Source organism: Ipomoea nil, unplaced genomic scaffold (assembly GCF_001879475.1).
Source record: "Ipomoea nil cultivar Tokyo-kokei standard unplaced genomic scaffold, Asagao_1.1 scaffold0146, whole genome shotgun sequence".
Classification (NCBI taxonomy): domain Eukaryota; kingdom Viridiplantae; phylum Streptophyta; class Magnoliopsida; order Solanales; family Convolvulaceae; genus Ipomoea; species Ipomoea nil.
Window position 1 is genome coordinate 471,992 of NW_017616574.1, and position 26,898 is coordinate 498,889.

The 26,898-nt window shown below is 37.2% G+C and overlaps 2 protein-coding genes across 2 annotated transcripts; one reads left to right on the forward strand and one right to left on the reverse strand.

The window, feature by feature from the left end:
• The first annotated feature begins 261 nt into the window (after nucleotides 1-261).
• LOC109174593 (ankyrin repeat-containing protein At5g02620-like) lies at nucleotides 262-3,288 on the forward strand. Its single transcript, XM_019323833.1, has 4 exons — nucleotides 262-420; nucleotides 993-1,462; nucleotides 1,803-2,212; nucleotides 2,301-3,288. Exons 2-4 carry the CDS (start codon nucleotides 1,123-1,125, stop codon nucleotides 3,180-3,182), a joined length of 1,632 nt encoding a protein of 543 aa, XP_019179378.1. The 5' UTR covers nucleotides 262-420; nucleotides 993-1,122; the 3' UTR covers nucleotides 3,183-3,288.
• Nucleotides 3,289-3,873: 585 nt separating this feature from the next.
• LOC109172753 (probable NOT transcription complex subunit VIP2) lies at nucleotides 3,874-11,061 on the reverse strand. The gene is made up of 14 exons (XM_019322004.1): nucleotides 10,958-11,061; nucleotides 8,283-8,417; nucleotides 7,673-7,778; nucleotides 7,426-7,601; nucleotides 6,796-7,174; nucleotides 6,243-6,449; nucleotides 6,048-6,143; nucleotides 5,682-5,767; nucleotides 5,403-5,576; nucleotides 4,701-5,123; nucleotides 4,556-4,608; nucleotides 4,439-4,480; nucleotides 4,185-4,329; nucleotides 3,874-4,096 (listed from the first exon to the last, which is right to left on the reverse strand). The coding sequence occupies exons 2-14, from the start codon at nucleotides 8,298-8,300 to the stop codon at nucleotides 4,037-4,039; spliced, it is 1,965 nt and encodes a 654-aa protein (XP_019177549.1). The 5' UTR covers nucleotides 8,301-8,417; nucleotides 10,958-11,061; the 3' UTR covers nucleotides 3,874-4,036.
• Nucleotides 11,062-26,898: the final 15,837 nt, after the last annotated feature.

A 26,898-nucleotide genomic window follows, 5' to 3' on the forward strand; every position in this document is an offset into this window, starting at 1 on the left:
TTTTTTTTTTTTGGGTTTTTTAATTTTTATTTTAATTTTTATTTTTTTGAAAATTTAAACATTATGTAAAATATACTCCATGCTATGCTAACAGAAGAAAATTTGACGTTCTGAAATATACATATCGTCGCCGTCGATCATCGTTTGCAGAAGACTCCATCTTTTTCAATCAAGCTTCAGAGATTGCAGACAATTAATTTGATTTATTTAATTTAATACGTCTGAATATTAATTGTTTTGTTGCGTGCATGGGGGCAAGAATCTGTTCCCTCCCTTCATTGACGTTCATAGCAGTAGTTCCGCCATTGGAACCAAATTTGCAGGCTGTTTTTATGATGAACAGCCCAGAAAATTTATGGGCTAGCTCTTTCATCTTTAATGGCATTTAGCAGGAGGTGGAAGGTTCTTCATCATGTCCAGGTAAAACCCATGTTTTTTCTTGTGGAATTCTCAATCTTTCTGGTTCAGAATGAGATTAACTTGAGCAATGGCAGAAAGTAAACAAAAACAAAATTAATGTGGTTTGGCAATGTGCTTATATCTATGGGAACGAAACTGTTGTTTTATTAATTGTCCAGAAGTATATGTCTCTGTGAAACTTTATTTTCTTATATATCGGTCTCCATCCAACAATTATGATAATGATGATTTAATATTAGTTACAAACAACATATTTATATGCAACCCTAAACATATGAATGCACAAAATTAATGGAACTTCAGATACAAGATTACATATGTACGTATACATGTTTAGGGTTGCATGTATATGTTGTGTGTAACTCCATCATATCATTACAAATAATAAAAGAAAAGAACTGAATGTGAGAATTTTGTCTATCTTTACTTAATAATAAAAGAATTGAATGTGAGAATTTTGTCTATCTTTACTTGATTTTATCTCAACAGTACAGTACACATTCCATATATGATCATGGTAATTAATTCAAGAAAATTGTTGTTTTATTTGTGGTTTTTTAATTTGATGGTAGAAAATGCGATTGTTGATATGGGTGTTTGAGGGGAGGAAGAAGAGGCTGTTGTGTGATTAGAGGAGATTATTGTGATCAGAGATCAAGGGCGGATCGGAATTGAAGTTTGTTTGTGTAAATAATAATAATAATGGCGGATAGGGGGGCGGTGATGGCTTCCCGGAAGAAGATGACGAAACAGCTGACCGGAAAACGGGAGGACACGGTGTTGCATTCGGCGGCTCGGGCGGGGAACATTGCGGCGTTAAGGGATATGGTTGACCAGACGACGGGGGAATTGGAAGAAGAGGCGGCGGAGATGCTAATAAAGCAGAATTCATCGGGGGAAACCGCCTTGTATGTGGCTTCAGAATATGGGTATGTTGAACTGGTTAGGGAGATGATCAAGTATTATGACCTTGTGGCCGCCGGAATCAAGGCCAAAAATGGCTTTGACGCCCTCCACATTGCTGCCAAACAAGGCGATTTAGGTATCTATATATCTTACTTTCACTACTTAACATATATAATGTAGTATATATATATATATATATATATAACAACATGACTCATGATCAAATGAGTTCACCCCTTCCTATGAGTTTGTGTAGACAAATCTGGGTCATTGAATGCTGAGATTAATGGCATAGATTTTGCCAGTATTGCAAAATGTGCAAGGCGAACTGTGCCACAGTTGCACAACTGGTAAAATCTAAACCATTGATCTCAAATATTTAATGGCTCAGATCTGTCCACACAGATTCATAAGAAAGGGTGAACTCACCTGAACAATGGCCTAACAACATTATATTACTTTGATAATGATGGAAGAGATGGTGAAAGTACTAATGGAGGTTCATCCGGAGCTGTCGATGACGGTTGACGTGGCGAACACGACGGCGTTACACACGGCGGCCACGCAAGGGCACATAGAGGTGGTGGATTATCTGTTGGAGATAGAGGGCAGCCTGGCAGCCATAGCTAAAAGCAATGGAAAAACAGCTTTGCATTCAGCTGCCAGGAATGGGCATTTCCAGGTTGTGAAGGCTATATTGAGTAAAGAACCCAGGCTTGTTAATAGGGTGGACAAAAAAGGTCAAACCGCCCTTCACATGGCGGTCAAAGGCCAAAATCTCAACGTCGTCGAGGCTCTCATCCAAGCTGATCCTTTCTCCGTAAATATGGTGGATACTAAGGGCAACACAACATTGCATATAGCAGCTAGAAAAAGCAGAGTTCAGGTATAGCAATTAATTAGATTGATATTTTGTTGATTAGATTGAAATATGTAAATGATGAAGTAAAAGTGTAATGTATGCATGCATGCAGATTGTGAAGATGTTATTGGAGCTGGAACAAATGGACACAAAAGCAGTGAACAGGTCAGGAGAGACAGCTCTAGACACTGCAGAAAAATTGGGGCATGGCGAGACGGAAGCCATGCTGAGGGAGCACGGAGTGCAGAGCGCCCGTGCCATCAAGCCGCCGGTGGTGACAAATCCGGCCAAGGAATTGAAGCAGACGGTGAGCGACATAAAGCACGAAGTCCACTACCAGTTAGAGCACACGAAGCAGACGAAAAGGCGCATCCAGGGAATCGCGAAACGCCTGAACAAAATGCACGCGGAGGGGCTGAACAACGCCATAAACTCGACGACGGTGGTGGCGGTGCTGATAGCGACGGTGGCGTTCGCGGCCATATTCACGGTGCCGGGGCAATACGTGAGCGACCCAGAGGATATCCTGCCGGGGCAGTCGTTGGGAGAAGCCAACATATCGCCGACATCGCCGTTCATGATCTTCTTCGTGTTCGACTCCATCGCGCTGTTCATATCCCTGGCGGTGGTGGTGGTTCAGACGTCGGTGGTGGTGATAGAAAGCAAGGCGAAGAAGCAGATGATGGCGATCATCAACAAGCTAATGTGGGTGGCGTGCGTGCTCATCTCGGTGGCGTTCTTGGCACTATCGTTCGTGGTGGTCGGGGAGCAAGAGCGGTGGATGGCCGTAGTGGTGACCATCATCGGAACCACCATCTTGGCTACCACTTTGGGGACCATGTGTTACTGGGTCATCATGCATCGGATTGAGACTTCCAGCAGCAAGAGGCGTGTCAGAAATACCTCTCGCCCCAACAGATCAAGGTCCTTCTCAGGCTCTGTCTCAGATTCAGAGCTACTCCACAATGAATTCAGGAAAATATATGCTATATAGATTATAGAGAGAGTATATAATAACATCAACAACCTTCCCTGCTTAACCTTGCCCGCCCGCACCGGGTAACTCTAACATTGCTTTGTACAGACCAATTTCATGCTTACAAAAATCACATCTTCGTCATCAATATATACAATTCTATTATTTCATTCTAAAAACTATAACTATAATTCCATGTACAAAACAATAAAACATTATTACATGGCCTGTGACCACAAATGAAAAGTACATTTTTAGTATACTAAAAGCACATTATTTGCGTATGTAAAGTACATTATTTGAGTACTGAAAATACATTATTTTATATACTATTAAATCATATACATTCAATACAAAAATAATGTGCATGTGCTATTCATTGTCCACACAACTATGTTGACCAGAGTCCACACAATTGCCCCACCATATATTACATTTTGGGTGATCGGTACAACCCGTATATGGGGCCGTGCCCAAATACTATATAGCACATAAGTCATACTTGGGCCAGCCCATACAAGTTGTGCCCGTGCTAGGTCATCATATAAATCTAGCTCACATTGACATCTCTAAAATACTGTTCTTATGGAATCATCAAATATTTGCAAATAGACAGAAGTTAATCAACCAAAAAAAAAAAAAAAAAAAAAAAAAAGATATGGATCTGAAATAAAAAGGGTTGAATACACAGAATACTAAAACAGAAAACTTCAACTAATAACAGTTCAAGATTATCAAATAAAAGATACAGCATCTACATTTAAACCCAAATGAGGCAAATACTACTAACAATGGATAAACTGAACAACAAACAAACTACAGGTAAAAACTACCCGGTTATAGAATTTACACTGACAAGTACATCTCCAAGGTTAATGTTGAGGTAGCACAGGTCTTTTCTCCAACGTCTCATAATGTACCACAAAATTATCCTTCATTAAAGTGCAACATCGTATTAACAACCCTCGTATGACTAAAGAATAGGATACTCAAGTTAGTGATGTACCGAGGAATGCATACCTTACGAACAGTTTCCCATGTGTTTGGGTCAAAACAAATATAAGACCCTCTCTCGTATGTATTGGTCTTGACAAGAGGCTCCATATTAGTAACCCTCATAAACCACAACCGATGCTCTCTGTGATAAAACCACCCTCTGTTATACCTGCAACAAAATGATGCAATACCGCATTTTTAACCAGTGAAGCCCATAAAAGGAAGTCCACTTGCAACACAAAAGGAAAAACAGAATTTAGACGGTGGAGAGAGCATACAATTCGTTTGCTGCATATAGTTGTGCCTCATCTTTTGGCATGCTGCAAAGTTAGGAAGATATCTTAGAACTGATTGTAGTACTAGGAGAACAAGTCATACTTTATCTTAATACTTGCCTATAAAATATATAAAACAAAGTATCCAACTGAAACTTTGAGAAGTACGCTTGCTGCATCCAATATAGAACATATTAGTGAGGGAATTTTTTCCTTTTTTAAAGGAGGAAAATCAATTTATAACAGAAATATAAAAATAGCTGACATTCAGAGGAGGTGGTTGTTTCGCGTAATAACATTGAGGCACATTGAACTCTGGATCACCCTTGGCAGGCTCATCAGACCACGGTGAACCAAATGTCTTGTGCAGATTATCAGCCGAGTTCAAGTTCAATCCCAGTGTTGTCAGGTCAATTCCAAGAGCAAGGGATGTAAGGTTGGGATCACTCATTCTTATAACACTTAACAAACCAAGCAAGCCATATGGGTCTGGAGTAACTAGCGGCTGTAAGGATTTCATGCCCTGATCCCTGTATGGCTGACCTACAGCAGACATTTGTTGCAGACGGAATTGGGGTTGATTTTGGTGCTGCTGATACTGCTGGATTAGTTGGTCATAGGAACCAATACCAGAAGCAGAATTTGGAGAATTAAGAGGTCGCAACCCTAAGCCAGAGGATGCACCAGGCTGTAGAAAGTAAAAACCAGAAAACAAAAATATCAAATCAGTGCAACACACTTGCACCCTTCTAGCAAGAGTGGGATCCACAAACTTTTTAACATCAGTGGAAACAGAAGATTGCTGCTTTCTCCATAAAGCAGCTTAATCATGATTCAGATTTTGTTTAACATATAAAACATCAGACAAGCACACTATTCCCTGGTTCTACCCACCTTTAACTACGAGCACCAACATAAAGACACCAGAAACTATATTTCCAATTCAGAGGGGGAAAGTAGTATGCACCTGCTGGTGAAAAGTTGAATGGGATGGTTGAAAGACATCTGAACCATGTGAGTGAAGTAGATCTTGATTATTTACATTTGAAAATGAGACACCACTACTGCTCACTGATGAATGCTGCTGTGGGCGATGAGATGAATAAGTTCCTCCTAAGCTAAAACTAGCAGATCTTCCCATCTACACATTGAATCACCAGTTATGAAAGCAGAAATAAAAGAAAATATAGTGAAAAGAGATTACAACAATTAAGGGTAAAGCAATATCTGATGAAACAGTGCTTACAGAAAAATGTTGCTGCATCATAGGAACAGAATTATCATGATGCTGTTCTTTCTGGTGTAGATCCATAGCAAAATCGGAATTGCCACCTAAGAAATCAAGTAGATAGTCAATGATAAACTCCAACTTAGCTGAAAAAGATAAAAGAAACTTAAATTCCATTTAACAAACTCAAAATACTTGGGTGTAAAATTCTAATGTGTAATCAACAAAATGAAGGATCAACTGGTTGCATGTATCGGCCTGCTCTTTATCCTCTAGATCACATGGTAGATAGGGTGAATAAATATGTAAATTCAGCACCCATACTGCTGCCACATTCTGTATAAATCAACACAGTGAATACAATCACAAATGAACTGTATGCACCTTTAAACCCTGGCAAAGCTGGAAAATCTTCATTTTGAATGCTGAACTCCTGATTTTGCTGAACAATAGGACTAAGGCCTTGTTTTCGCAATGAACCTGGAAGTGATCAAATACATCAGTGACCTGATAGCATTGTTGATAAACATACCTGAACAGAATGTGCCCAAAAAAACAAAACAGAAAAAAAAGATTTACCTATTTGTCCTTGAGGGCCTCCAGCAGAACTAGGGCGGCTGGATAGTTGAGGGAAATCATTGATATCAAAAGGGGCATCATTTGAATTTATATCATTCAACATTCCCATAGAGTTAAGATTGTTGACTGCTTGGATATGATTTTGAGATAGTGGGCCACCAGCAGGGGGATACGAGGTTCCTAACATAGACATCACCTGTGGAGAAGCTGAATAGAGAGACATCATTATTAGTGTAAAAGATGGACTAAGTAAAATGAGAAATTCTGTTACACATGTTTCTTCAAGTTTATATACCACTAAAGAATTTACAGCACCATCTAAAATCCCATAATGACACAATCTAATCATGTTACATTTGAATGAAAATAGGTAGCAGTGTGAAACCAGTGAATGCGAAAGGCAATTCTGTTTTGCAAACCTAGCATTTCTCAGCTTAAGATATATTTATACTTCAATTTAAAGACTATCTATCCATTTATAAACTACCACAACCCAAATTTATTGTTGGCTCATTTGATAAGATGCTCAAGACAACCAATTACAGAAATTTACCTTGTTGAAGAGAACCACTCATTAGCCTATTTGGTCCTTGAATATTCAAGTTTCCAGAACCACTATTGGCAGTCAAATTCAAACGTGATGCCAGACCAGGCACAGACAGTACACCAGAGCTAATGTTCCTTCCCATGTTCCCCCCACCAACTATGTTTCCAACTGAGCTTGTCATCCTTGGCCCGGCATTTCCCAAAACCGGGGACACTCCAAGTCCTGGGACAGCACTTCGATTACCAATAGCAGCAGAAGTTGGAAGAATTCCAGGAATTGAACCACCGACTCCATTTGTGTTACTGTTATACCCTGGGTTCCCTACAACACTTAAACCACCTCTACTCGTCATCCCTGTATGACCATGTGAACTGCCATGAGATATCTGCAAATTAGTAGCAAATGAAACAATAAGAAACCTTTAGAGGCACATGTTTCAAAAACACCATTGAAATGTTTTCTGAAATTGTAAGAAAATTATCATCCCCAACTCCCTAAGCCAATACTGTCTTCACATCTCACAAAAGTTTAGCAAAGAGCTGAAAGTAATCTTATCCCCCATCAATTGTTTTGGATAAATTTAAGAACATTCACTCTGATGCCTTACAAGACTTCCAGATCCCCAAGAACAAATACCTGGGAAAGAGCAACTGGAAGATTGTTTGATGTGAACCGACCACTAGAAAGGCTATTCCCGGACTGCTGAACACTGCTTGAAGGTATGTTTATACTTGTGTTCCTCGATCCAAGTGTACCTGGCATACTGGGAACATTGAAATTCCCATGAATATTATGCAGCCCCTGCACACTTCCTGTGAAGAAGAGCTTTGTAAATCATTGGCTTAAAAAGCATAAAGACATCATAATCCAGTAAACAACTTACCGGAGTGATGATAAACAGGAGATGCTGCACCAGACTGAGCTGAGAATGATGTGTAGGAGCGCCCAGAGTTGTCGGTAAGATTTGAGGTTGATCCGTTCAAAGATGACTACAACCAAGTTAAATAAATCAAACTTCAGCATAATGGGGCATGGAATGAAACAGTGTGTCCAATGACCATCAAGGCCAAAAAAGAATGCTTCTTTTATGACTTGAAAGATTCTAAAGCATTATATTTGTATCTCAGTTATCACAAACAATGCTGGTAAAGCTCATACTAGGCATTTCTTGTCCAGGATCCAAGACAGCCATGTACTTTACATTCTAAGACTGAGATTAATAATTATTTTATACATTGAACTAAAAGTCTAACAACACCATGCAGTGCTAATAATCATACTCACATCCCAAAGAATTTTAAACACAGTAAAAAAGGAAAATTAGATATGTACTGATATGCATAGCATGAGTAAAAATGTTCATGTACAATGTAAAAGGTAGAGTTTAGATTCTATCAATTAGATTCTGAAACAGGAAAGGAAAATGACAAAAATAAAATTAGTAGTTTAGTACTAGATAGATATTGCAATCTAGATTCTAGAAGGAATAATACATTAAGCAACCCTGACATTGTAGAAATGTCAAGAGGTCATGCAGAACTTTTTCCAGGTGGAGCGGCAAGTTTTCTTGCTTTTCTTCTGAAAGATTTTGGGATAAAATTTTGGAAGCTTTTCCGACGTGAAATTACCTATAATGCAAAAAGGAGGACGTTATTGGAACAGCCAGTCAAAGAGAAATATAAATGGTAATATAATTGGAAGAGCAAATCAAAAATAATTATTAGAAGTTACATTCTAACAAGAAACCAATAATAAATTAAGACCCTAAAAAAGTCAGGAATATAGTCAAAACACATGGGAAACATAAAAACCACCAACACAAGGCAAATGCATTGAGAGTGAGACAGTAAAAATTCCATTGTTACGGATAAGAGTTAATTTTTTTAAAGTTTTAACACCTGTCACACAGGAGTTTTGTTCAAGGTTATCAAGGCGGACTTTCTAGGCGAGATGCCACCGACTGCCTAGTCGACTAGGCGACCGCCTAGGCAATGAGTATTAAATAAATAAAAAGTATATATATATATTGAAAATATCTTGTCTTGGGCAGCCTTTTTGCTGGCCTATTTACTTTAAGTAGATGAATAGTTTTTCCTAGAATAGTGAGAAGTCTAGTATTTATTGTATATTGAAAATATCTTGTCTTGGGCAGCCTTTTCACAACCCTATTTACTTCAAGTTGTCTTTAGAAGATGAATAGTTTTTCCTAGGGCGGTGAGAAGTCTAGTATTATTGATAACATGCCAGAGTGAGGTAGTGGGCTTTGCTCGGAACAAGAGGACGATGCCGGAGCTTGAACCGCGCCGCCGCTGCTCCGACACCACGCGCCGGCGCGTGAGGCAGATTCCGGCGACTTCTCCGGCTGGAAATTACACCAGCCAACTCGCCTTAGTGACGTTAGTTCGTAGGTTCTGCCCATGTATGTTTTGTGGAGTTTGGGGTTGTATTCTGCACTTAGGCGAGGCGAGCACATTAGGCGTTCGGTCTTGACCGACCGGACGCCTAGGCGACGCCTTGATAACACTGGTTTTGTTGCTAATGATTTTTCACCAATACTTTCCCAGTGAATTTCATTCGGCAGGCCACCCCATCCCCACTCACAAACCTCAAAAAGAAATAGAAAGAACTCAAAAAAGAGAAATTAATCGGGGATAAAAAGGTTTAAATTTGGCAAGGTTGAAAAAATCGCTAGGTGCCTGGGGACCGCCTAGGGCGCCTAGGTGGCCGACCGCCTAGGCCCGATTTTTGCAACATTGAAATTTGGTGACAAACAGGCTACCAAACACGAAAAGAATTATTTTTATAAAAATGTCAAAATGAGGAAAACTTAATGACATAATTCCCAATCTAATTATGTGAATCCATTTTATATTTGAAGACTTTCCATTGGCTTTCCATTACAACATGGAGCATTGACACCACAACAAAATATGATTTCACGAGCATAAACATGAAGTAATGTAACACCCCTCAAAAAAAGTTTGTAATTTTCCCTTCTTTAGCAATTCCATTGAAATTAATATATGCTCACTAATATCATCATGGAACAGCTAGATTGTTATTTATCCACTGTTTCCGATGGCAATAGTGGAGGAGCCAAAGTTATTGGAGGGAACAAAATTTGGAAACAATAGAGGCATATCAATTTTCAAGTTACACAGGGTGATTAAGGATGGCAGCATAGTAGTTATTTAAGTAACAAAATAACTTGGTGTAAAAAGTGAAGCATTTATTTCCTCTCCTTTTTTGCGGCATTTGTAAATACAGGCTGTTGAAGCAAACAGGGGGGGCAGGTAGAATATCAAAAGTATCAGATAATCAATGACCTAAAGGCTTGGAACTAGACCAAGGAAAACAAGCTATCCAAGAATTTCTGCCCCAACTATACCATCTCAGTCAAGCTCAGTGATTTTAATATGGAATCGGTCTTGATCAGTGTTGCAAAAATCGGGCCTAGGCGCCGATTACGCCCGCCTAGGTGCTCTAGGTGCCGATTAATCGCTCTAGGCGCCCGCCTAGGCGCTCTAGGCGCCCTAGGCGGTCCCAGGCGCCTAGCAATTTTTTCAACATTGGTCTTGATAGTTCAAATCTTTTCAACCTTTTGCTCCAATTCCAACAGCTCAAATCAAGTTGCACATTGAAACTCAAAGCAAATGCCCTGAGGTTACAGTCCCATAACTCCTATTAACTATACATAGCGCATTTCACAGGTACAGAATTCACAGTCTGCACTTCAACTGCAGATACTGTCCATTAACATTTGCAAATGGAAGACAAAAGTTATACATAACCTTTTATTCATCCCAAGCGGCAATGTGGGATTATAATCAACTGAGATAGTTTCACCAAAATTCATTCCAAAAAGAGCACCCTAAAAAATTTTCATTTCTCAGATACCGCACAATCCAAACCCAAATTACCTCCTCCTCGTCCTCCCCAAAGCTCAAACAAATTTGTGAAAATTTATACATAGACATACACAGCAACACGCCGAATACGATACTGAAAGTGAAAAGAGGAAGATGCGTAAAACCCTAAGAGCTAATACCTAAACTTATTCGTATAGCCAAAAAAACAAAACAATAATAATAATAATAATATGTTGTCCGGTATGTATTTGCGTGTATAGATACAGAAAGAGAAATAGAGTGTGGAGAGAGGTGATTACCAGACGCAGATCTGTGAAAAGAAGATAGAAGACTCTACTGGTCGACGACAGAGACGAGCCAAGAGGATCGCGAAGACCAAAACCCGAAAAAAAGTGGGAAAATAATAATTAATGTTAATAATAATAACCTGTAAGAAAATGCGCATTCCACAGTGGTGATTGGGCGTGTCCCTCAGATGATGACGTAACCATCTCCCACAAGACTAATTCCCGTCCCTAAGTGGTAGGGGATTGGACAAATGATTTGGTTAATGTGTAGGAATGATATTGCTTGGACCCCTAAAGTTATGATTATAGTTTTATTTGGCAATCAGCAAATAGTGGTTAACGGTTAGTAGATTGTGTTAGTGAATAGCGAATAATGGATTGTGTAAACGGGTTTGACCGACAAATTGTATTAGCGGTTTGTAAAGAAATATTTAGTAAAATTAGTTGTTTACTATTAGCGGTTGAGATGCAAAAGACTTATTAGGACATTGCTACAACAACAACTACAATAATAATACTTCGTAATAATTTAATAAATAATAATAATATATTACTATTACTATTATTATTATTATTATATTATTATTATTATTGTTATTGTTAATGTTGAAAAAAATACAATACATTCGGTGTGTGGTAGGCTAAATTAGTAGGAGTAATATTCGGTGTGGGTAGACTAAATTAGTAGGAGTATATAATTTTAAGTAAATAAATATGTTAAAATTTTGTGTAATTTTATTGCTCTATCAAGTCCCTTAATTACTTTTTCAGCATTAAATTTCTTTATACTAGTCGTGATTTTAATCCGAATATTCTAAAATTTTAAAATTTTCTGTAATACGTATTAATTTTAAACAAATAAATATATTACAATTTTATATCTTAAGGTCTCTAACTTGTTAATTTCTATTTCAATATTTTTTATTTCTTGAACAAATTCATTTATTTGTTGGATTATTTCTTTAGGATTTTTTCATTGAAACTTACTATTTAATTCTTTAATAATTTCATAAGACCTTTCAATTTCTGCTAAGGCTTCTTTATTTAATTTTATTGCTTTATCAAGTATTTTAATAACTTTTTCAGGTTTAAATTTATCCCACGGGTCATTTTAATATATTTTAATTTTTAAGATCTTTTAAACTTTAAAAATGTGGGTAAGTTACTATTTCTATTTAATACTCTTAAAAATTTAATAAGGCAAATAATATGAACAAATATTATATTGAAAGTAAAAATCATTTTTAAAGTAAACATCATGTTTTCATTAAATCAAATTTTTGTAACCTCCCATCAATTTCTAAATAACATACCCCTTCAGATATTACTCTTTAAAAATTATCAAACAAAGTCAACTTAACTCATACCTTGTATAGAAGTCTTAGGTCACCAGATTACTTTAATCCTTCATACCCCACTGTTTACTCAACACTTCAGGGGATAGATTAGAAGCCGATAGTTCTCCACGGATCTTCCTAATAATTATACACAATATATCAAGTTTGGATAACGATTGTTTAATAATTTTTCTAGAGCTTTTCTCTTCTTTGGGTAATACTAGTACTCCACCCATCCGATGCACGGGGTGAATATATACATACATACATACATACATACATACATACATATATATATATATATATATATATATATATATATATATATATATATAATATATATATATATATATATAGAGAGAGAGAGAGAGAGAGATTTTGAATCCGGTGCAACCCCCCTAGCCAGGTGAGTTCGTGAGCCCACATTTTGTGCGTTTATTTTTTTCAACGTTTGAGATTGTTTTCACTTGGATTGCACGTGCTAGTGGGTTTTTATGAAGCTAGGGGTATTTTTGTCCTTTCTCACTGCTTTTATTACTGCCAATTTATTTTATTTCCCCGTTTGTAAAGATATTTAGCGGTACTTTCGGCCTTCTCGATTTCCAATATCTCTCTCTCTTAATCATTGTCTCTTCAGGGCGGTATTTTCGGCCTTCTCGATTTCCAATATCTCTCTCTCTTAATCACTTCTCTTCAGGTCTCCTAATCCCACGGCTTCCCTCTGTTTTGGCGAGCGAGTTTCTTTTCCGGTGGCCGTCGGAACGTGTCGTGCAAGTAGTATCCATGGCCGGTTCTTCTACCAGGCGTTCTAAGCGTCAAAAGGACAGTTCTTCTCGTTCCCCTTTAGGTATTCCGAGATCATATTCTACTGGTTTGATTTTCTCTTTTGTTTTTTTTTTTTTTTGTAAGTCGTTATATGTAATACATTTTCCAGCGTGGGGTGTTTGGTGGTTTTTGGTCTCGGTTTCTAGGGTTTTTGCGTGGTGATTTTTTTTTTTTTTTTTTTTTTTTCTTTTTGTATATTAGTTCCTGATTTGGGATTTTTGTATTGATTTGAAGGTGTTTGGGTTTTAATCGAGTTTCTTTGTTTGTGCATGTGGATTTTTTTGGGGGGGTTTTCAGCGATTGGTGGTCTTGGCGTGGGGGTTGTATTTTCTGGGTTTTTTTTTTTTGTAGGGGGGGGGGGGGGGGGGGTGGGGCGGCGTCGGGTGGAGTGTTGGGGGTGATGGGCGGTATGCTAGCTGGGTTAGGGTTTTCATTCATTGAGTCGGTGCATGTGTGTTTTTTTTGGGTGTTCTTCTACGGTTGGTGGGTTTTGGGCAGGGGGAGGGGGGGTGTGGCTGGTGTTTTCGGGGGGTGGGGGGCAGCAGGCGTGGTGGTGATCGGAGATATGGTAGCTGGTTTAGGGTTCCTTTAGCTGGTTTTTTTTTTTTTTTTTTTTATATAGATTTTTTTGGCATTTTCGTGGTGGGGGGCGGTGGAGGTGGGGTTTGTTTTTCGGTTTGTGGATTTGTTTTGCATGGTGGTTTTATTAGTGGTTTTCAAACGTATTATTTTGTCTGTTCTTGTATTCCTGTTGGGGGTTTGTGTTGTTTGGTAAAAGTGTTTGAGGGGTCAAAGGTAGGTTATGTCCGGTTTGTGCGTAGTTGTGCGTCACCGCGTGTAAAGTTGTCTAATCTGGTATTGGCATTACTGTTTTAAGTTTTAGTTTTATTTTTTTTTTATTATTATTTTTTTTTTTGGTGTTTAGTGGTTGAATGTTTTTTTTTTTTTTTTTTTTTTTGTTTTTGGATTTAGTTTTAATGACATTTGGTAGATATAGTGTGGTGTAAACATCCCTGGCTTTTGTGTGTTAACATTTATTAACTCAAGACCAATTTCTAATATCAATATTCAGTAAAATCTAAGACCCAAATATTAATACACCGCAAATTATGCCGTGGAAACGTGTTCACCATGCTTGGTGAACACGGTCCCAAACAGTATCGTTTTTACCGAAAAAAAAAATAAAATTAGTTAATGTGCTGTTAACGGCGTTTTGCATTATATGTTCAGATTATGAATTTACATTTATTAAATTATAAATTTTCTGTTATGAGATTATGAATTTATAGTTATGTAATTATTAATTTTTTGTACATTCATAATCTCATAACAGAAAATTCATAATCTCATAACAAAAAAACATTTATTAAATTATGAATTTTCTATTATTAGATTATGAATTTACAGTTATGTAATTATGAATTTTCTGTACATTCATAATCTCATAACAGAAAATTCATAATCTCATAGCAGAAAATTCATAATTTCATAAAAGAAAATTCATAATCTCATAAAAGAAAATTCATAATTTCATAACTGCACATTCATAAATCCATGCATGCACATTCATAATTTATGAGTGTTGAAGAAACTTGCGCGAAGAGGAAGTGAAACTGCAAAATGTGAATATGAAGAAGAAAAGTCGCGCTGTTAATCAAAAAAAAAAAAAGATTGGTGGAAGATAACGATGCCCGTGGGCACCGTTACCATTTGGGACTGTGTTCACCATGGATGGTGAACATCGTTCCATGGCATAATGATTGTTAATACACAGCCCAAACAAATAACCAAACCCACAAACAAAATACCTAAAAAATCTAATTTTTTTTTTTAAAGGACGAAACGACATATTGCTACAATTGCAGCTCCACTATCGCACTGCCTGCTTCTTCTCACCCTTCTCTCCTTGCCGTTCGCTCATTCTGGAAACTTCACTCCCAAATCTCTTCTCTCGTCGTCGTTCTCTCCTAGCCTTTCATGCATCCAAAAATTTCTTCCATAATCCATTATTTCTGGCCGGAAATGTTATCGGACCAGAACTACCACACGGTTAAATCCCAAAAAACCCTAACATTCGTTCCTCCGTTCTCAGATGTAAATTTTCAGTCTATAACCTAACTTCTTGTTCGCGATCTATATTCCCTTACTCTCACATTCTACACTTCACAATACTACCTTCTATAACCGGTTATTTTCAATCGTAGACCTAATCAGTTGAAAAATCATGCCAGATTACACAAACCCAAAACCCTAATCTGCTTGTAAGTGTAAAATTTAATGCACATTAAAACCCTATATGTTGGCTAATTTATTTGTCAAAAATAATTTAGAAACATGTGAAATATTATCTACAAACGTGTGGCATGAATTGGTGGTCAAACAGGTTATTGGAAGTGAAGCTATAATTAAGTGATTGATTATTGTTTATGGTTATGATTGATTTGAATGGGTGGCCAGCATTAACATGAGAGAAGATTGGTTTGAAGCTACAACATTATAAAAGGAAACTCTTTCCAGCTTTATTGAGATACACGAATTACCATATTGACAAATTGAAAGGGAAATTTCTAAATACACTTCAAATTGCTATATTAACTAGCGTATTATCATTGTTGAAGCAGTCTGCTGAGTCAGGTTCAACATCAACTCTTGAAGCTTGTGATGGCATGCACGTACCAATCCTGTGCGGGATGTTAGGAAGGTTGTAGTGGTAGTAGTGGTTGATCGCCTTATGTACTTACCCCATGTAAAACACCTCGGTGAACATCTAGTGGATTGAGCAGATGTAAGTTGCTCCGCAGACGTAGGAGAAGTGCTCCGAACTGCGTGATCAATTCCGGTGTACTTTTTTTTATGGCTTTTATTTCGTTATTTATTTTCGTTAAATAACTAAATTAATTGGTACGGTAATATCTATTCTAAAATCAAGTAGAATATTTAGTTGTAATTTGAATTCAAGATTCACGGCACTTTTTCAATTGGTATCAGAGCACGGAGACATAAATTATTAGTCTATCGATCTGGCTATCCGTGCTTCTTGAACTCAAGTTTTCAATGGTTTTTATTGCTTTTATTTATTCTATTACTTTGTTCAATCTCACGGTTTGTTGAGTGTTTCATAATGGATCGTGTTAAGGTTCTTCCCCAGTTAACAGGCAACAATTATGCTTATTGGAAAGCACGCACACGAACACACCTAAAAGCTCAAGGAGAACTTGTTTGGTGTTCGGTTGTGACGGGTTGGACTCATCCAACAAAAGCTGGGACGAGTGTTGACGGTCCACAAGTGGCAAAACCTGAAACTGAATGGACCCAAACTGAAATAACTAATGCTGGAAATAATGATAAAACACTAGATACTATTTACCAACTAATACATAATAGTCAATTTCCTATAGTTGCAGGTTATGGTTCAGCTAAAAGTGCGTGGGAAGCTCTTGAGTCAACCTACAAGGGCACGAATTCAGTGAAGCAAACAAAGTTGCAACTGATGCAGTCTCACTTTGAAAAACTTCAAATGAGCGAAGAAGAGAACATCACTAGCTTCCATAGCCGAGTGCAAGAATTGGCGAATCGTGCAATGGTCCTTGGTGAACCTTTTACCCAGGCAAAACTGGTAAAGAAAATTCTGAGATCTCTACCGCCAAGATTCAGGATGAAGGTCATTGCTATTCAGGAACATGACGGCTGGGAAAATAAGACTTCACTCAGTTAATGGGAAACCTTCAAACATATGAAATGAAAATTCTTACTGACCACACTAAAAAACGAAAAAAGGTAGCTTTTGCCGCGGAAGAAAACAATGTTGTCTCTGACTCAGATGAACCAGGTGATGATACTGTTGTGTTTTTAATTAAGTAATTTTCTAAAATCTTGAAATAGGTGTCAAAGAATTCCCGCAACAACAAACCACAAAAAAAAAAAAAAAAAAAAAAAAAAAAAAAAAAAAAAAAAGATCAATGTCAAATACATCAAAAGCTATCCCCAGGACGGGCTCGTCAAATTTCAAGCCTTCCGCCTCACGTCTAGGGCAGTCCAAAGACAAATCTAGCAATAAAGGAATTAAATGCTATGAGTGTGAAGGTTTTGGTCACGTCCAAGCAGAATGTCCCACCTATCTAAGACGTAAGAAATCCATGTCGGCTATTACCTGGAGTGACGATGAACCGGAGACTGACGCAGCTGGATCTGACGCAGAAGAAATTTCTGGTAACTTTGTAGCATTCACTACTCGTGTTTCAGCGTGTTTAGAACTTGGAAACATAGCTGATTCAGAAGGAGGCGAATATGGCTCCGCGGAAGATTTAGATTTACCTGCTTTGTCTTATGAAGTAGAGTTTAATAAATTGTATCCCACGTGGGAAGCCCTACGTAAAGCTAATCGTACCTTGACTAGTGAGATAGGAATATTAGCCAACGCTAGTAAAGTGTACCAAAATCAAGTAGCTAATAGATATTTACTGCTTAAACAGGCGTTTGATCGAGAAGAGAAACTGAAACAGGAAGTACAAACTTTGAAGCAGGAGCTGAGCACCTTCAAAAGACAAATCCAAATGATGGACACCACCTCAACACTTGACCAAATACTTGATTCAGGAAGAAAGTCTTCTACAAAATTTGGTCTGGGTTTCACTGGGGGTACTTGATGTTATCACATTTGTGCATGTTTTTATAGCTATTTTGATTCATCTCAGTAACAAAGTTCTTTAATCGTGCCTATTTAATACGTGTTTTCCTTGCTTTCTCGTTAGAATATGGTTTTACACTTGTTTTGAATGTCTTACGGTGTTTGGTAGTGTTTTTTCACCATTACAGGCTAAGTCTAAAAGCAACGTAAGATTTTCAAGCACGATTGGATCAAAAAGAGGAAGTAGTCGGAGCATCAGAGCAAAAGATAATGCCCAGATTAGAGGCTCGACGTGTCGAGAATGCAGAGTGCTGAAATTTGGAATCTTCCTAAAATAATTCCATTCGGTTCCCGCTATAAAATGATCATCTTCCATCAACCCTAGATTCCTTTTTTTTTTTTTTTCCAGTTTTTGGTATTGGATGGCAACTAAGATCAAGAACCAAGAGGACCAATTTGAAGATTTACAATTAGCTGAGTAGAGAACTGGCTAGGAAGATTCGGGAGAATTCTTTCACTCTTTCTCTTATTCCTTTTGTTATTTGTTTATCTTTAAAGATTGTATTGATTGTTATTATGGCCATGAGTGGCTAAAATCCTTGGGTGAATTTGTTTATGAACCTATGTGCCTAGTTCGTTAATTTCTTAATATATTTATGTTTGGTTTTATGATTTGTGTTGCAATCTTGTTTTAATATGTTGTTGTTGGCAATTAAAGGCCTAAATTACTTGCTTCATAGCCATGTTCATGTCATAACGAGAGTTAGGCATAAGCTAGGGCACCCACGATTGCACTTGACAGTTATACCTTGAGAAGGGGCAACTTGGTTGGGGAATTTATTCTAGATTGTTGCGCATCGAGAGATGGTAGTAATTGGGAATAAATGAATGCTGTTCTTCGTTCTGATTGAGTGTTAAGCCACGAGAGTGGAAATTCACTAGGGATAGAGATTACGAGAGTAATTCGATTCCACCTTGCATTCTCACACAAGTCTTAATTCCAAACTAAATATTACAACTTTAATTGGCACTAGGTGATTAAACATTGCGATCCCAAGAATCCTGCTTTGCTCTATTGCTTACAAAACCTTGTTAATTTATTTACTCTGCCTTTTATTTTCTACAATTATCCAATCTCCAAGTTTCGTTCAGATTAGTTCCATATGAGTAACCTAGTAGCTAGTGCTTAGTACCCCATCTCCCTGTGGTTCGATAACCTGAATACTCCGAGTATTATTTGTTTGCCCCAAATTACCACAATCAGTACTTCAAAAGATAAAACTATGTTTGTTAAAACATCAGGACCAGATCCAGAAGACATTCCTGAATCCAGCTAAGCGAGACAAAATAATGGTATAGTACAGTCGAATAAACAATTTTGTAAACTCTATAACCCTGTGTGTCATTATTGCAGGTTGCGTGGGCATATCATACCCGAATGTTACTATTTCTACAAGGATCAAAGGGCTGAAAAATTCAGACACAATAATATCAAGCCCTTTTTCAAAACAAATTTGGGTTAAGAAAGTTGACTATATTTCATTTGTCTCGTTCCACTCTAAAAATGCAGGAAGAGAAGAAAAGTGGTATTTCGACAGCGGGTGTTCACGTCACATGACAGGAAATGCAAAATTCCTAAGTAACATGAATGTTAGCAAAGGTGAAGTCACATTTGGTGATGGTATTAAAGGTCAAGTCACTAGAGTAGGTACTCTAAACGTGGCTCGCTTACCCAAGCTAGAGAAAGTGTTGCTAGTGAACGGTCTTCATGCCAACATAATAAGTATCAGCTAGCTTTGCGACCAAAAATGGAATGTCAGCTTCGCCAAAGACAACTGTAGCATTATGGATAATGAAAAGAAATGTGTTATGGAAGGTAAGCGATCAACAGACAACTGCTATATTCTAACAAACGATATCCTTTGTTGCATGTCCAGCATAAATGAGTCTGAGTGTGGCATAAAATATTAGGGCATCATCACTTTCGAGAATTAGTTGAAGAAAAAGCAAAAAAAAAAAAATCTCGATTACCTTTCTACAGAAAAGAATCTTGCGGACAGATTTACCAAGCCGTTGGAAAGATCAAGATTTGAGCTGCTAAGAGCATCACTTGGTGTCAGCAGTCCAGCTAATTAGCAAATTTCTGTTTTGTCCGTGTTAATAAAATTCCAGAAGGATATTCTTCGACCAAAACAGAAGCTTCTACATCAAAAACATTGGTGCCACAAACGTTCTTGATACTGATTGCCTCATGAAGATTGTTGAAAATTCTCGTGCTTTAACTACTTCAAAACACTCGGGGATATTGGTACCTCTATCTCTTCTCCTTTAGTTCGTATTTCTTCAATACCTAGTCTAGTTCGTATTTCTTCTCCTTTAGTTCGTAGAAGCAATAACGTGAGTGGTACAATCAGCAGTAGGCTTTGCAACACGCGGGATAACTTTCCCTTTCCCATATCCACCTGACCTTCTTTCTGCAGAAACTCTTTGTCTTGCAAGCTTTTTTGTCCATGCGATTATGCTTGGGTATGTTCTCTCAACTCTCATCCCTTTGAATTGGACCCGATCAAAGTAGAATAGCTACAATTTTCAAGAAAAAGGAAAAAAAAAGTTATAATCATAATTCTATAACTGTAACTTCATAATTTCCTAACACAAAATTCATAATTAAATAACAGAAAATTCATAATATCATAGTAGAAAATTCATAAATCCATATGAACACTATATTCATAATATCATAACTGAAAATTCATAATATCTTAGTAGAAAATTCATAAATCCATAAATGCAAATTCATAATAGCATGATAGAAAATTCAAAATCTGTTAACAGAAAATGCATATTCTCATAATCTCAATAACCCTATGTTTACAATTTCAGAATTATATATGTGTAATATTATAACATTGTGTTGAAAGTCAGATAATCACACAAAGACAATGAATCAATAAAGACATTTGATGTATAACTAGAATTTACCAGTATGAATGTCATCGGTCCAGTAAAAAAGCCTTTACTTTTTTTTCTTGTACTTCTCAATAGACTTGATAAGAGAGTTGTAGGTGTAGCTACACCAGTTGTATTCCTTTATTTCATGAACATTAACCAAGGAGTTGAGTATTCTATGGTTGCAGCTGCGTGTCTGAAACCCTCGCATCATGCATGAAACAGTCAAGACCATGAAGTCCCTTTTAAATTCATCACCATAATCTCCTCTGTTAACAATCACATCCCCCATTTTGGTTGTGATTAGGGAACCAATTGTAATATTCCACCTATTCCTCCAGCTTTGTAACAGAGCTCTGTACTCTGGTCTTCCTAGTTCATCATACTTTGGGCCCTCAACAACCACCTTTTCTCCCTGTGGAATGCCAAGAGTGTACTCTATGTCCTCTTCTTCAACAGTGAGCTTATCATTCTCTAATTTGAAATGTGTTTGGTAAAGCTCAAAGTTGTTAAGCAGATACTGCACTAACTGTGACTCATTCATGCACAACTGAAGATTCAACAGGGATCCAAATCCAATATCACGCACAGCTTGTTTTTGTTTTGGCAGTAGTTTCTGTACAAGCTTGAACATGGTCTTTGGTCCCATTCGCGTGCTGAAGTAGGGAGTAGCAATCCCTTCCGCATCATTATCTTCCTGTTCACCTTCCTTCGCATCATTATCTGGGACAATGGCTGCTTTGCCCTTTTGCCTATCATTTATTTTTTTTTGGATCTTTTCTCTCTTATTACTTCATTATGGAGCAGCTCCTCAAACTGCTGATGGGATGGTTCAGCAGATTGCGAATCCAGTATGGCGCGTGTTGATTTTTGTCTCTTGGTTTTTGTTTTAGATTTGACCACAGTGTTCTGTTCCTCACGCGGTGGTTGTGAGGGTTGTGATGCCTCCGCTGCTTGAGAGCTCAAGATTTCCCTTGTTTGTGCACGTGTTCTTTTGTGTGGAGCAGAGTCCATTGCTGTTATTAAAAATATTAGAAAGCAATTAATTCATATACAACATATAATATAGCACAAAACTGACATTACACTACTACAGAAAACAGCTTTAACGTCACTATTTTAACGTTGGATTTTCAAAAATCCGACGTTAAATATTTAAAATTATTATTTTTTAAATACATATGACATCGGTTATATAATATAACCGACGTCATATATTATCGTAATTTAAAAAAAAAATAAAAATATCTACGACGTTGTCTATTTGAAAATAGCCGACGTCGTAAGTTACCCTTAAAAAAATCGAAATTAATATAATATACGACGTCGGCTAGTTACGTAGCCGACGTTGTATATATTTTATTTATTTATTTTATTTAAAGAGGTTACGACGTCGGCTACTATAAAATAGCCGACGTCGTAACGTGAATTTAAAAAAAATTAAAAAATATACGACGTCGGCTACTTAACTAGCCGACGTCGTATAATTTCAACACAAAAGCCCTAAGTTCTGAGCCGCCGATCTAACCCGCTACTCCTCCACCCAAAACAAAAAAAAAAAAACAAAAAAACAAAAAAACAAAAAACGCTCAGCCGCTCCTCCTCACCCACTCCTCCGATCCTTAGCCGCCGATCTCACCACCAATCGTCCACGCCCGCCGCCGCCGATCCTCACCACCATTCCTCCACGCCCGCCGCCACCGATCCTCTCCGATGCCGCCGCTACAGATCCGAAGCCGCTCATCGCCGCTCCTCCACGCCTTCGCGGACGACGCTGCTCCTCCACGCCCCCCGGACGACGCCCCTCCTCCACGTCCCAGCGGATGAAGTCGCTCCTCCACGTCACCGGACGATGCCGCTCCTCCACGCCCGCCGCCACAGTCCTCCTCCTCCACCCCTGCCGGTAAGTAGCGATTTATTATTATTTTTTTAATGGAATAAGGTTCAAATTGGCCACTGAACGTAACCTGAAAATGCAATTAGGCCACTGAACGAAAAAAAGATGCAATTACACCACTGAACACCCAAATACATGCAATTAGGCCACTGAACACTCCAAATGTATGCAATTTCACCGGATAGCAGGTTACTTGCTTACGTGGTGGCTGAGTTGACATTTTTAATAATTTTAAAAAACTTTTAATAATAATTTTTTTAAAAAAAATGAAAAAAATAAATAAATAAATTTAAAAAAAATTAAATTTTTTTTAAATAATTTTTTTTAAAAAAATTATTATTACAAATTATTTGAAAATTATTAAAAATGCCAACTCAGCTGCCACGTAAGCATGTAACCTGTTAAAATTGATGGCAACCTGCTATCAGGTGAAATTGTATACATTTGGAGTGTTCAGTGGCCTAATTGCACTTTTTTTTTCGTTCAGTGGTCTAATTGCATTTTCAGGTTACGTTCAGTGGCCAATTTGTACCTTATTCCTTTTTTAATTTTAATTTTAATTTTAATTTTTTTTTGTTTCCCATCTACTTCTGTGATGTATGCATAATTTAATTATTGATATGCCAAGCAATGTGTTGTGGTGTTTATCATACTTCTTTGCTATTGTGTTATAAATATGACTTACAAATATGTTAGTTGTATTTTGTGATCTATAGCAAGGTCTTTAACACAGTATTAGGATTTGAGCTTCCTTGCCTTGTGCTTGGTTTAAAAAATAAATGTTTCAAGATGCGAGCAATAAAAAATAATTTGGGAATAGATTGATGGACATGCCCCAACATACTAAACTGCATACACATTTGATAATAAAACTAAACTAATTGGATAACCGAATCATGTTATAAATGTTAAATTCCCAAACTGAATAGTAACATTTCTGCTTTGTCAAAAAAGAAAATGAAAATTATGTAGTTATGATTTATGTTTTCTTTTGTCATACCAAATAAATTAGATTTGAGCTTTTGTATCTTACATTGGCATATTTTTGAGAATTTTAACAAATCACAAAGGAATCATTGGATATGGTGTTATATAATTAGAAAGTTTCAATGAATAATTGCAGTAGTTGATTTTGGCCATAAACAGGTAGAAATCAAATGTGTTCAGTACTAGTATATGAGTTTTTGTTTCATCTATTATTTTGGAAAAGTATGTACATATTTGGGGGATTTCCCACTTGAAACTATTAACAATTGGAATTCCTTAATGATATTTTTAGTAAATTGAAGACACATTTTAACCTAAATGATAATATTGGAAACTGAAAAGGAACTTAGGGTGTGTTTGGTTCAAACAATGGAATTGGAATCAAATATTTAGTAATGACAATGGGTTTTTAGTAAGAGATGTCTCTTTGTTAGGTAGTAAATAGGAATTAGAATCAAAATAAATAAATAACTAATTAATTAATTGATAACTAATTAATCAAATATAAATTAAAATGCTACTTGTTTGCGTCCATTAAATGCTACTTGTTTGGACTATGTAAATGCTAAAATTATTGTAGTTGTTGTAATAGTTATTATTACAGAAATTTGTTAAAATAGTGTTAACAAATGTTTAATTAGGGTTATTCTTATCTGGATTGGCTTGTACGTGATGGATAAAAGTTGGATGATAGCTAATCGACTTAGTACGAAATACGAAGATGGAGTTAGAAAATTTTTAGACTTTGCAAAGAGTAACCTTCCGAATAGTAATAACATGTGGTTGTGTCCTTGTAAGAAATGTTGTAATCAGAAAAAGTTAGGTGAAGAGGACATATATGATGATCTAATCGTTAATGGGATTAATCCATATTATACACAATGGATTTGGCACGGTGAACGCGATGTGTCTACGACATCTAATGTGTATGTTAGTGTTTTTAAATGTTCAAAAACCCCATATTATAATTGGCAATATTATTATGGCATACTAAGATAGGTTTAGAGTTTGTCCGTCCAGCTCTACAGACGACTGATCAATCAGAAGCAACAACAGAAGGACTGACACTGAAGATCTGATTTAGGAAACTGATTTCTAAAAGTCTTACGCGGTATTATCAGACAAGTTTGGAAAGAAGATCAACGTATATTTTCAAGAAAGGTATGGACCAAATCTTCTGAGATTACATTCCTCTTTTATAGTCCTACCTTCTACAATCAAAGTCATTTATGGAGAGTGTTTATTGAAGAATCTATAAGTACCCTTACTCGAAAAGAATTAGGGTTACGCCGAAAGTATGAAGAAACACTCCCCATCTTCTATATGAGATTAGATCTTTGATTGTCATGCATCTTCTCAATACAATATGTTCATGGTGATTAAGATGATGAACTTGAGAAGGATCACTGCTGCTTAAACGAAAGGACACTGTGATCACACTGTTGTGGGAACAACCTTAAAGAGCGTCATTGAAGTGGACTGCATCAGAGTGGGCTCTCCAAGTGAAGGGATTTCATTGGACTTTTGTATGCATGGCTCTCCATCTTCAACAATCCACTAAACCTGTGTAGACTGAGTTTGTACCTTGTGTGGGGCACTTGGGTAAGATTATTGTATATCTACCTTTGTACATTGGATTATGATTTAGTGGATTGGACGCCTATGTGATCGTCCCCCAGACGTAGATACACACTGTATCGAACTGGGTAAATATTCTGTGTCGTTGAGTTTGTGTTGTTATCTTTCTCTTACATCTTCTACATGATTGATTATCACTGACTATCTTCGTAACTGAATCAATCAGTAATCTCGGACAGTTCTCTAATCTTATTATTTTATCAAAAAAGAGAAAATGCAAAATTACATGTGGTATCAGAGCTTTTAAGTCTACATAGTGACTTGATCCGACGGGCTGTTTTTAGTTTTGCATTCTATCTGTCTTTCGCAAGTTTTTTTCTGTGTGTTCGTTGGCTGGTTGTTTGTATTCAGGATGGATGCAAGTATGAAACCGCCAGAATTAGATGGTCATAACTACTCTTTCTGGAAGGCTTGCATGGAGATATATCTTCAAGCACAAGGTACCAGGGTTTATCGTACTGTCCTAACTGGGTGGAGTCGTCCCACTACTCAGAATGCACAAGGAGTCACTGAAGATAAGCCCATGGACACTTGGACAGACGATGAAATGAATGCCTCAGATCTAAACAACAAGGCATTAAATTCAATTGTAGGATCTCTGCATGAATCTGTTTTTACTCTTGTCACAGGAGTAAAAGAGGCTAAACGGGTATGCGAAATTCTTGAAACCAGATTTGAAGGAACTAGTGATGTCAAACAGTCAAAGCTACAAATGGTTTTGTCAGAATTCGAAGCACTCAGAATGACTGAAGAAGAAACCATTTCGACCTTCCACAGTAGGGTTCAGAATCTTATGAACCGAGCCTCAATTCTTGGAGAGCCATTCACTGATGAGAGAGTGGTAAAAAAGATCCTTCGATCTTTACCTAAACGCTTTCGAATGAAAGTAACTGCTATTCAGGAACACACAGGTTGGGAAAAGAAGACTGTCGGAGAACTTATGGGAAGCTTACACACATATGAACTAGAAGTTCTTGCTGATGATGATCTTGGAAGCAACAGAAAACGAAAGTCAGTGGCATTTGTGGCTGAGGCTGATCGAGAATCTGACACAGACGACATAGATGATGAAACCTTGGCACTTCTAACCAAGAATTTCAAGAAAATCTTAAAAGGTTTCAACAGAAAGGGTCAAGGTCAGTCTACCAGGACACAATACAAAGGCAACAACTCCTCATATCAAAAGGCTGAAACAGCACCTTTCTCACAGAACAATCAATCTCAGACTGGTCGAACAAGACAAAACAGAAACAATTCCACAAACACAGGTAAATCCCTCAACCGGTTAGTACAGTGTAGGGAATGTGAAGGATATGGACACATATAGGCTGAATGTGCAACGTATCTCAAGAGGAAAAAAGCTATGTCTGTAGCTACTTTAAGCGATGATGAGGACGAAACTTCAAATGATCAGTCAGATGATAATGTGGGAAACTTTGTAGCCTTCTTTACTGCTACAGACCTTCAGTCAGACAGAGATCAATCAAATGAAGAATCGTACATATCAACTGATGATTTTGAAGAGAGACATACTCAACTTGAAACAGAATTTGCAAAACTTGTTGCTAGCTGGGAACAACTTGTGAAAGTGAATAAGAATCTGAATGAAGAGCTGAAGCAAAGAGATGATCTTCTAAAGAAACTGAATACAGATCTAGTCATAAAAGAAGATCTCATCACTCAGATAAGGTCC

Coding starts and splice junctions, on each gene's coding strand:
- LOC109174593 (XM_019323833.1), top strand. CDS start 1,123: ATGGCGGATAGGGGGGCGGTGATGGCTTCCCGGAAGAAGATGACGAAA. Junction 1,463..1,802: donor TGCCAAACAAGGCGATTTAG/GTATCTATATAT, acceptor TAATGATGGAAG/AGATGGTGAAAGTACTAATG. Junction 2,213..2,300: donor CTAGAAAAAGCAGAGTTCAG/GTATAGCAATTA, acceptor GCATGCATGCAG/ATTGTGAAGATGTTATTGGA.
- LOC109172753 (XM_019322004.1), bottom strand. Junction 7,602..7,672: donor TCCTGTTTATCATCACTCCG/GTAAGTTGTTTA, acceptor TCTTCTTCACAG/GAAGTGTGCAGGGGCTGCAT. Junction 4,330..4,438: donor CTATATGCAGCAAACGAATT/GTATGCTCTCTC, acceptor ATTTTGTTGCAG/GTATAACAGAGGGTGGTTTT.